This window comes from Beta vulgaris, chromosome 4 (assembly GCF_026745355.1).
Source record: "Beta vulgaris subsp. vulgaris cultivar EL10 chromosome 4, EL10.2, whole genome shotgun sequence".
Taxonomy (NCBI): Eukaryota; Viridiplantae; Streptophyta; class Magnoliopsida; order Caryophyllales; family Amaranthaceae; genus Beta; species Beta vulgaris.
This window is the reverse complement of record NC_079205.1, coordinates 40,491,036-40,502,565: the sequence shown is the minus strand read 5'-3', so window position 1 is coordinate 40,502,565 and position 11,530 is coordinate 40,491,036. Positions and strand designations below refer to the sequence as shown.

Genomic DNA, 11,530 nt, shown 5'->3' with positions numbered 1-11,530 from the left:
AAGTTGTCTCCACTATGAAGTCTGCTAAAGCTTGGGCTTTGATCGCGGTACGCGGCCGGTATTCTATGTCGAACTCCGATAGCTCAATTGCCCACTTCAATAGTCTTCCTGTGGTGTCTAGTTTGTGGAGGGCTTTTTCCAAAGGCTGATTTGTGAGGACTTGAACAGTGTGGGAGTCAAAGTATGGTCTCAGCTTTCTTGCTGCAATCAAGACGGCATAGGCCATTTTTTCCAGTAATTCATACCTCTGCTCCGCACCGGCAAGCACGTGACTGACAAAGTATATGGGGCTTTGCTGCCCCTGCCGGTTTACTAACAATATCGCCGCGACCGTCTTCTCGGTTACCGACACGTATAACTGCAGTTTTTCCCCCAACTCTGGCCGGGTTATGGTGGGCAGTCACAGGAAGTGCTCTTTTACCTTCTCGAAGGCTTGCTTCTGCTCTTCTCCCCATTCAAACTTCTTGTTTCCCCTGAGTATTTTAAAGAATGGCAAGGCCTTTTCCGCTGATTTGGAAACGAATCTTGTTAGGGCCGCCATCCGCCCGGTCAGCTTTTGAATATCCCGGATGCTCTTTGGCTCCGGGAGGTCACTGATGCCTTTGATTTTTTCGGGGTTGGCATCTATCCCCCTTTCGCTCACCATGAAGCCTAGGAACTTACCGGATCGTACTCCAAACACGCATTTCTTTGGATTTAACTTCATTTGATGTTGCCGGAGTGTTTCAAACGTTTCCTCTAGGTCAACTATGTGGTCCTCTTCAGTTAAGCTCTTGACTATACCGTCGTCCACATACACCTCTACGTTTCTGCCTTTTTGGTGCTCGAATATCTTATCTACCAGCTTTTGATAGGTAGCACCGGCATTTTTGAGCCCAAACGGCATTGCCTTATAGGCATAAACTCCTGCGTCCGTGATGAAGGCCGCTTTACTCCTGTCGGATTCCAGCAAACTTATCTGGTGGTATCCTGAAAAAGCATCCATGAAGCTTAACAATGCATGGCCGCTAGTTGAGTCTACCAGTTGGTCAATCCTCGGCAGTGGGTAGCAGTCCTTTGGACAGGCTTTGTTGAGGTCGGTAAAGCCTACACACATACGCCATGTCCCATTGGATTTTTTCACCATCACTACATTCGCCAACCACTCCGGGTAGTCGCAGGGTTCAATGAAGTCTGCCGCTAGCAACTTGTCTACTTCCACCTTAATAGCTGCGCTCTTTTCTGCTGAGAAGTTTCGCTTCTTTTGCTTTACCAGCCTTACATCCTCGTTCACATTCAGGCGATGTACCATGAAATCTGGGTCAATGCCCGGCATTTCGTCTGCCGAGAAGGCGAAAATGTCGGCATGTTCTCTTAACAAGGAAATTAGGTTGACCTTTACTTCTTCACCCAACCGGATCCGATTTTTACTGTTCTGTCGGGTCTGTCCTCTTCCAGACTGATTTCTTCCGTTTCCCCCGCAGGGCTAGGTCTCGGCTGATCTGCCGGCCTTGCCTCGAAATTCTCTATGGACAGATCCTTCCTGACCTTATTTTCCAGCCTTGTCCGCTTTCTTTCCGACGGTGGTGTGTCGGCCGGCCGTTTATGATCAGAGTGTTTTAGCGCGGTAAGGTAGCATGCCCTTGCCGACTCTTGATTGCCTCTGATTTTCTCGGGGTTGCCGTCATTAGAGGTGTAGATCATGGTAAGGTGATACGTTGAGACAACAACCTGGGCGTCATGAATTAGCGGCCTCCCAATGATGGCATTATACGCCGCCGGGACGTCTACAACCAGAAATTCCACCATGAGATCTTTTGACCGGGACCCCTCTCCTATTTTGACCGCCAGCTTTACCGTCCCCTCTAGGACAACAGATGCTCCTGTGAAGCCGATAACCGGGTAAGAGACTGGTTTCAAACATGTTTCGTCAAATCCCATTTTTTAAAACGTCTCTTTGTAGAGGATATTGGCGGAGCTTCCTCCGTCGACTAGAATGCGATGGACCATTGCATTGGATATTTGCAGAGATACTACCAAAGGGTCGTCATGAGGATAAACGATTCCCTTAGCGTCCTCTGAAGTAAAAGCTACAGACGGCATAGATGGAGGTGCCGGCCATTTTCTGGCGTTGTTATAGTTCACCTGGTGGCGGACCTCTTTGAGGCTAGCTTTCGCCCCGTGAATACTACCGCCTCTCGTTGGTCCTCCGCTTGTGATGTGGATTTCGGTGATCCTGTCTTTTACCGGTCTTCTATTGTCATTTTCGTCCTCCCTTGGAGGAGTTTTGCGATCGTTCCTTGATAGGTACTGGGTAAAATAACCTCGCCTGACGAGGTCTTCGATCCCGTCCTTAAGGTCCTTGCAATCATCTATTTTGTGACCGTAATCATCATGAAATTCACACCACTTGGACTTATCCCTACCCTTGTAGTGCATTTTTCGCTGCCTTTGCCACTTATCGTCCTTACTATGCAGTTCAAATATCCGGGCCCGGGATATTGTTAGCGGAGTATAATTGTTGTATTTGTCTGGCCTTCCTTCGAACCCCTTCTTCACAGAGTTGCTCTCCTCTTTTCTGCCGGTTGACTCGGACTTTTTGTCCTTCCGGTACTTGTCATCTCGGCGATCCTTGTCTTTGTCTTTCTCTTTATCTTTTTTTATAGCCACTGGCCTTTTTGCGTTAGCTGCCTTGTCAAACTCTTCCCCCCTTATGAAGTCATTAGCCTTTCCCATGACTTCTGTTAGGCATGTCATCTTGTTTCTGTTGAGATAACTGGCGAAATGGGGTACCTTCTTTCAACCCCGTCATTAGGGCCAGCACTGCTACTTCCTGCTGCAGTGTCGGGATGGTGACGGCTTCGACATTGAAACGTCCGACATAATCCCTCAAGCTTTCCGTCTCTCCTTGTTTAATAGACATTAACTCGTCGGTTGTTCGTTCACGACGCTTATTACTGACAAAGTGTGTTACGAACATGGATGTGAGTTGTCGGAAGTCAAACACAATTGCCGGCGGAATGCTTTTAAACCAGGTTTGCCCTAGTCCGGTTAAGGTGGATGGGAACACCTTACACCATACTGAGTCAGAATCGGTGTACAACATCATATGACCCTCATAAGCCGATAGGTGATCCTCTGGGTCAGTCTTACCGTCATACCTGCATGTCGGCATTTTCAGTTTTTCCATGGGCTCCTGTAGAATCGCAGTGGAAAAGGGTGAATTCCGCAGCGACACCTGCGCTCTACGCCGGTATTCACTTCGATTTCTCGGCTGGGAGGAATGCTTCTGAACCTCAGTATCCTGCGCCTCCTCCTCTTCTTCCTCCTCATTCCCCACCTGCTCTGTGGGGGTCTTCGAATTCGCCACCTGATCTTGGTCATGCCGGTATCGCTCACCTTGGCGGCCCGCCCACGCTGTACGAAGTTTTCTCACCGGGCTGTGGGCTCTGCTCAAGGGTCGCTTTGGCCGGGGACCGGTCGGTGGGGTACCGCTTGCCATTGCCTTAAAAACCTCTGCTGCACTTCTGAGTTGCTCTGGGGTGAACATATTCTGCAGGGTGTGGAAGATGTCTTCCTAGGGAGTTTCAGGGGTTTTTCTAGTTGTGTCCACAGGTGGCCGATTGTGCCTAGCGGCCGGCAGCGGAGTTGAGTACCCCGGGGGGGCTTGGTCAATGGGGACATTGTTCTCATCGGTTTCCGGCATCCCTAATGGCTGCTTAGGATCCATAAGGGTTTTTGGATGCAAGGGATGGCTTAGACTACAAGGTATTGTTCGCCCCTCCTTCTAGCGCCAATTGTTCTGGTATGGGACAAATCACAGGGTCTTGAACTGTTAAGTCCTTGTATTTAAGCCGGTTTGGATTCTTGCAAAAGAGAATAAGTAAACTAGCCTCGGGGGTTGATCCGAGGAACGCCCCTCCGATGCCTAAGTCAGTATTAGGTTAAAAGCCGGTAGCTCTCAAGTATAGTGTATTGGGATTCGTGTACGTACCTTATGACTCAGATCAACGGAGTATTTATAGGGACTTGATTAAGCCCATCTCTTTATTGGGCCCGGTATTTACGGGAGAGATCCCCAAGAATATTCCCTTAGGATATATTCTTATCTTTTACTGAAAGTATATCTTTTAGGCCCGTAGGCACTGGAGATATCAACTGGATCTTAGCCCAGGCTCGTAAGCCCAAAAGCTATTAGACCGGTATCAATTGAACCGGTATGGAACTTAGTCAGCCCTCATACATATACATTATTTATTTTGGTACATCTCTAAAAGAGTCTTGATCAACACAGTTGTTGCTTTCACGTCCTTGACACTAAAAGTAACACTCTTTGCCAATGCAATTGAACCAACACATAATGATTTTCGATCCAATGTAGCCCAATCTTCATCTTGTTGCAGACTTCTTTTCTGATAAAGGTTGGTACAGGTCTTTCTGGTACAAATGATCCTCCAACCGCATCTTCCAGAAAATGAAATCTTTACCATCGAACTAATTAGGAAGAGTTGTCTAGATTATAAGAGTGCACCTAATCCATTAGTTTGCGTCCTTTTGGGAAGATGCCCAAGCACAAATCTGTTTGGACTTGGCCCAAAGCGCACAATATGATACTTAAGGTGGAGCTATATATATAGGTGGACTTGTGGGCTCACTAAATGGTATTTGTAGGCGTGTTTTTATTTCGTCTACGCGGGATGAGCGTGTATTTGACTACCTCATTGTAAAAATTTTATCGAAAATGTTCACTAGTGCATAATTGGCCTAAAGTATCACCCCAAAAGTGTTACTTAATGGCCTAAAAATGTTGCTTTAGGTCATATGTAACACTTTTATAAGTGAAACATCTCCCCGTGCTACCTATTCTCTAAGGTAACACTTTCCAATGCTAATGTTTCACTTTCTCTAGTGTTACTCAAAATTCTCTAACGTAACACTTTTTTTAAACTAATGTAGCATTTTTATAGTGTTATTAATAATGTTTTATGTAACACTTTTTCGTCTATAGTAGCATTTTCTATGTCATCTCTTGACTTATAGTAACACTTTGTTAACTATTATGTATCATTTTAAATCAGCATATGTAACACTCTATTAGATATTTGGCAACACTTCTTATCAGCTAGTTTTATAGTGTAACACTTCTATTTCACATATCTTATAGTAACATTCTTTAATTTTCGACATATATACAATGATAATATAGTAAAACGTATAAACGTAATAATTGAAGAGGAAATAAAATGATATTATTGATATAAATGAGTAGAAATACTCAACGACCATTGGAAAAAAATGAGCCAAAGAGTATACTCAATCGAAAACATACTATTGCATCTAAAATATAAATAGTTAATCTGAAAATTAAATCATAAAATCATAATATATACATCTCCTTAAATAAACCTAAATCAATCTTAAGGTCATTCTTTCATTATTCTTCAATTCCATTATCCATGTACGCATACTTCTCGATGTATCATGCATGCTTGCTACTCTAATCCGCCATTATTTCCATCATCCTGCAGTAAGGAAAAAAAAAACTCCAAAGTCTTATATGATAACAAATCTAGTCTGTCAAAAAAAAAAAAAAAATTAGAACTAGTGATATACTTGGTGCACCCATATGTTTAATTAGAGGCCATTTAAAGCAAAAGGTTTGTCGTAAATTTATTTTTCTTTTCCATCTCTCCTTCTTAAAGTGGAGCTTAACTAAAATCAGAAAGAATGTTGTCAAAGAATAAGTACTATGTTACGAATCACAAATCAAACAGTGAAGATCTTCAATCTTCAAACAGCTGTAGATGATGTCTACAATAAGGACACAAGGAAATTTAGACTTACGAGAAGCGCAGCCCAGGTTTTTGAAGCAGGCTTCTAGGAACTGTTCCACTTAGATTGTTGTTCTCTAGATGTCTGCAATATAGAAGAATTATAACATTGGAGAGGGAGCATTATTAGGCTTAGCACTATAATTGATAGAGCCTTGTACAGAAATACAGGAATGCAATAACAACCAATCCATGTGCTTTGTGCTATCATATATTTACAGAATCATAGCTTTCTCTTTGATTTAATTTAGTTAATGCATAAAACTTCAATGAACATGAGGGAGGTCAATATATCATAGATACCCCCTATACCTTTCTCTTAATAGTTCTAGCACTCTAGTACTAACTCAGACTTTTGACCAATCTAAATATCCCATGTGGACAACTGGACATATAACTAACAAAGGTTAATAAAGAACGAATGTCTGAAAGTGAGGATAAAGAAGATCATACTAAAACCATTGCCAAAAGAGTGCAGATTAGAAACCTTTCCACATTATAATGACAACATAAAAGTTTACAAAGATTTATCGATTGCCAAGGACAGTCTAAATCACTTTGTTTATATATATCAGCAGACAGCAGTGCATGATGTCAAGCATCGAAGTTAATTAGACATAGCGGATAGCCTATGCTAGCATCAAGCAGCATAATACAACAAACTTTGACTACTATAAGCAGTATTGAAAAACTAGGACTGGGTGTCAACTAGTGAGATTGGCAGGTCGAGAATAGAATGCCTCCACATGTCAATCTTCCAGTCTGGGACATTCCCTCATGAGAAAGGGGTCCAGTCATGCTGAATTGCTTATGTTGTCAAAGAATACTGCTGTAGATGATGAAATTTCCAGCAAGCTTAATAGCAGTCACTACTCATTAGTAAGCTAAAGTTAGTAAAAAAAATTAATTAGAGCAATCTATGATAAGGAAGAGGCAGCCAACCATACACAAACCTATACATAAAATATAAACAAATATAATAAATACACTAACATACGCATCAGTACCTTCTCGAATTGTTCATTACTCCCTTTTTCATGGCCGATATTCTACAATTGCTTATACCTCTAATTAGATGCAAAATTCTGAAGTATATCTTAGAAAGATGTTCAGAACAATTTCACTTCAAGATTCTGAATATCACAATAATGGCTGATTCATTCCCACCGTCGAAACGCCATTGTAGAGTCCAGCGAGCGTCCTTGCCAAGACGATGCCGTCGAATATGAAGGAGTTGTCGCTGTCGTCTTTGCTCTTGGTGCTGACCAAACTCGGAAACTGATAACATTTAACAGAAATTCCAATCTAAGGCAAATTAAGATTATAATTTACAAGAGCATTGGAATTACAATACACGATACTAGAACAAGAACTAGAAATTTTTCAGAAGAAATTAAAATTAAGAAGTTGAAGTTCTGAATAATACCAGTTATATTGTAATAGAACAACTTCTCCAAAAACGAAGAACCCGCCATGAAATCAAAACCAAACCCACCATATCAAATACCAAATACACGAAATCGAAATACAAACCTAGATTTTTGAACCTGAAAGCCATGAAAATTATAACTCCTAACCCAGATTTTCAAACCCCAAACCCCTAAAATTCCAACCAAAACCCATGAATTCGACCCCAAACCTAAAAATTTGAACCCTAAATCCACGGTATCGAAGTCCAAACCTAGAAAATCGAACCCCAAACCCATGAAATCGAAATATAAACTAACGAAATTGAAATCGAACCTGATAAATAGCCTAGTTGATTTCTCTCACTTCGCTCTCGAATTTCGGGCTTGGAGTTAGCGTGGCGGTGTAAGAGGGTAGGTGGACTGGTGGTGAAAGTGACGACGATGGTGAGGGGAAACTGCCGGCGGTGGAAGGAACTAGAAAGAGGAGAGAGAAACAAATAGATAATGAGAAGACAGAGAATGTATGGTGTTGGTTGGTGGTGTTAGTACTTGGTAATCCCTCCGTTTCAAAATATAAGTCGTTTAAGATTTTTACACATAGATTAAGAATTTAGTTAGATTTGCATGGGTAATAAGAATTGACATTAAATATTGTATTGATAATACAAAATAACCTATAAGCTTATCTAGATAATATAAAATTGCATTTAATCTTACACTGGTATTGTAGAATGCCTTATATTTTGAAACAAATTCTTCTAGCTAAAATGCCTTATAATTTGAAACAGAGGGAGTAATTAATTTTGAAAGATTTTAAGTTTAATTGTTAATAGGTTTTAATTTTACTAATTCGGTGTATAATTAAAATTATGGGTTAAAAAACTTACCTCAAAAGGAAAGGAGGGTTTTTGTTTAGGTACTTTGGGCTTCATAAACAAGGCAACTATTATTATACGTTCGGTGATACAAGAGAGAGAACGAGTGTTCTAACTATTTTTCGCAATTCTCATTTAACACCATCATCTCTCATACCTCTTATTATGCAACTTGTGCAGCTCTTGTCTTCAAACTCCAATGGGAGATGTAAGAGATTTTGGGATCTGTATTTTTCATACAATTAAAAACCTTTAAAGTAAGTTAATTAGTGAGGGTAAAATTATTTTCGGACCCAATTGCGATTGTAAAAAAAGGGTTTTGGACAATTAATATTTTGTAACGGTACCTCAAAAGACTATAAGTACTAGTATAGATATTAAATAACCATGTAATATCCTAAAACGTACTTTAAGTAAAAGACTAGACGTGTTTCTTATAAAAAAAAGTGTTACCCTCTAAAACTAAATGCTACCTATAAAAAAGTGTTACCTTGAAGTGTTACATATCAAAATGTGTTACCTTGAACGGTTGAAATGTTACCTATAAAAAAAGTGTTATCTTAAAATGCTACATATGAAAAAGTGTTACCCTCAAAGTGTTACCTAGGAAAATGTGTTACCGTCAAAGTGTTACTTATGAAAAAGTGTTACCGTCAAAGTGTTACCTATCAAAAAGTGTTACATGTAAGTGTTACATATCAATAAAGTGTTACTAAAATGTTACCTATTTGTTATTGAAAGTTGAATCTCAAAAAGTGTTACCCTATAGTGTTACCTTAGATCAATTATGTAGTAGTGGTTTTTGAATTCGCTAACAAGTCTTTAAACGAAGACATAAACCTAATTGGATATTGGGAAACCTTGGGACTTATACAAATGTAGATTTTTTCATCCTGACTCCATAGATAGTCAATGAACCAAAGATTGAGTTGGGGGCTGAGGGTACGAATACGATCATGAACCACATTCTTCCATTGTTGACCTCTACTTAATATCGATTTATGTCAATTTTTATGCTAATAATTTAGTCTAGGTCAATTCAAGAAAAACACATAAAAGACTATTTTCTTAGTGATATGTTATTATGAAATCAAATTAATTACAAGGAATCTAGAAGGTTGTACAAATTAATCTGATTAGTATTAGAGCAGATATTTAGGTCTTTAGTTAGCAAAAATAATGTGTTTGTGATGAAAGCATTAAATCAAGATAATCATATAGTATGCATATATATATGAATAACAATAGTAATAATAATAATAATAATAATAATAATAATAATAATAATAATAATAATAGTAATAATAATAATTATAGTAATAAAAAATAATAATAGTAATAGTAATAAAATAGTAATAATACTACTACTACTACTACTAATAATGATGATGATGATAATAATAATAATAATAATAATAATAATAATAATAATAATAATAATAATAATAATAATAATAATAATAATAATAATAATAATAATAATATAGTATTAATTGTGGTTTGAGTGGGTTTTTTCATAACAAAAGAGGTATAAGACAGGGGGGTCCTATCTCCCCCCAATCTTTGAAGTACTTCACCAGATTAATGAATAAAAATTGGGTCAGAAGGTTGCATTAAAATACCATATCAGATATGGGCCTTTGAAGATCCACCATCTCATCGTCGTAGATGATCTGATGTTATTCTGTAAAGGTGATCCACAATCTGTCACATTACTTGTGAGAACGTTATAGGCTTTTGAAGAAGCTTCTGGACTGATAGCTAGCCCAGACAAAATTGTAATTTACTTTGGCAGTGTAAGTGAGCAAGTGCAAAACATCATTCTCCAGACTTTTGGCTATAAGAAAGGGGAGTTTCCCTTTAAGTATTTAGGGGTACCCACCACTTCAAAGAGACTTGTGAAGGCTAACTGTGATATATTGGTGGAGAAAATCCTTAAAAGGATTATGCGTTGGAGCTCAAGACATTTGCCTACATGGCTAGAACTACACTAGTCAATTCTGTGCTTTTTAGCTTGCATTTATATTAGGCCCATGTGTTCCTATTGCCTAAATGTGTTCTAAAAAGAATCAATCAAGTCTGTAGAGCGTTTTTTTGGGAGGGGAAAATTTCTTCAAAACCTCCACATTTTGCTTGGGACTGGGTCTGTAGACATAAGAATACTGGTGGGCTTGGTGTAAAAAATTGCTATGATTGGAATAATGCAACTATTGGCAAATATGTGCGGCAAATTGCTAAGAAAGAGGATGCTCTTTGGATAAGGTAGATTCATAGTGTATACTTGAAGGATGCTAACTGGTGGGATTATAAACCACCAGCCAGTGTAAGTTGGGTTTGGAGAACAATATGTAAGACGAAGGATGTGTTTAAGGTTGCGTACACCAACAACACTTGGCTCACATGGGCAAAAAACTACACTATTGAAGAAGGGTATGCTTGGCTACAAGGGCAACAAGTGCACTTTCCTTAGCATCATTGGGTCTAGAATACCCTGAACATCCCAAAACACTCTTTCATTGCATGGCTTGCAACACTAGGTAAGTTGAAAACAAAAGAGAAACTTTTTAGAGCTGGTGTAAGTCAGGACAAGAATTGTATGATTTGTGGTATTCAAGAGGAGACATGTGAACATCTATTCTTCAGATGTCCAGGTAGCATGCTAGTCTGTCATGGTATTATGGATTGGCTGGGGATTACATACACTACTCAAGAGAGTCTTTATGTTTCATGGAAGAAATGGGGTCGAAAACACAAAAGCAAAAAAAAAAAAAAAAAAAAAAAAATTGTTATGCTACCATTACTGCCTTGGTTTATCATATATGGCGCAATAAAAATTTGGTGTTGTGGAATGATGCTATTGAGAGTCCAATTTGGATTATTAAACATGTACAGAGAGACATTTGTGGGAGAGTCAATAGTTGTGTTGAATTATAGTGGTCTGATAAGGAAAAATACTAGATTAATACACATCTAAATAGGTGTGTATAAATTTTGTCATTGTATACTGCTTTGAGGAGTTCTCTTTCTCTGTAGTAGTTTAGGTTGTAAATTGGTGGCTTTTTTGATTGATTTGGTAATGGATACTTACATTATACCAAAAAAAAATGAAAAATAAAATATAGAAAAGTGATTAGAATGTACAAAAGTACAATCTTGTTAAAGATCTACATCATAAAAGAAACCGTTAGTAACTTCAATATAAAAATAATAGATTATTCAAGGAACCTCGAGATTATACCGTGGCTTGAGTCTGAGAGATGGACAACCTTCAGGACGAGCAATTGTGAAGCGTGAAGGAAAATATGTGTGTATGTATGTTTTGAAGAGAGAATTCTTAAGTTTATTTATGTTGTATAAGTCGAGTGTTAAGTGTGTTGAAACATTGTTAAAGTGTTTTGTGGAGAAAACCGTGTGAAAACCATATGGAAATAAAGAC

The 11,530-nt window shown here is 38.8% G+C and overlaps 1 protein-coding gene and 1 long non-coding RNA gene across 2 annotated transcripts; both read right to left on the bottom strand.

Annotated features, from left to right (window-relative positions):
- Positions 1-1,923: 1,923 nt before the first annotated feature.
- LOC125496669 (uncharacterized) lies at positions 1,924-3,529 on the bottom strand. The gene is made up of 2 exons (XM_048642190.2): positions 2,773-3,529; positions 1,924-2,720 (listed from the first exon to the last, which is right to left on the bottom strand). Exons 1-2 carry the CDS (start codon positions 3,527-3,529, stop codon positions 1,924-1,926), a joined length of 1,554 nt encoding a protein of 517 aa, XP_048498147.2.
- Positions 3,530-5,206: 1,677 nt separating this feature from the next.
- LOC125496969 (uncharacterized) lies at positions 5,207-7,766 on the bottom strand. The gene is made up of 3 exons (XR_007273448.2): positions 7,554-7,766; positions 5,824-5,895; positions 5,207-5,501 (listed from the first exon to the last, which is right to left on the bottom strand). It is a non-coding gene; the product is annotated as an uncharacterized LOC125496969 (long non-coding RNA).
- Between the last annotated feature and the right edge of the window lie 3,764 nt (positions 7,767-11,530).

What these genes read in the sequence shown, in the direction of transcription:
- LOC125496669 (XM_048642190.2), bottom strand. Translation starts at nt 3,529, where the DNA reads ATGTTCACCCCAGAGCAACTCAGAAGTGCAGCAGAGGTTTTTAAGGCA. An exon ending in AATGACGGGGTTGAAAGAAG is followed by an intron (nt 2,721 to 2,772) that starts GTACCCCATTTC and finishes CATGCCTAACAG; the next exon opens with AAGTCATGGGAAAGGCTAAT.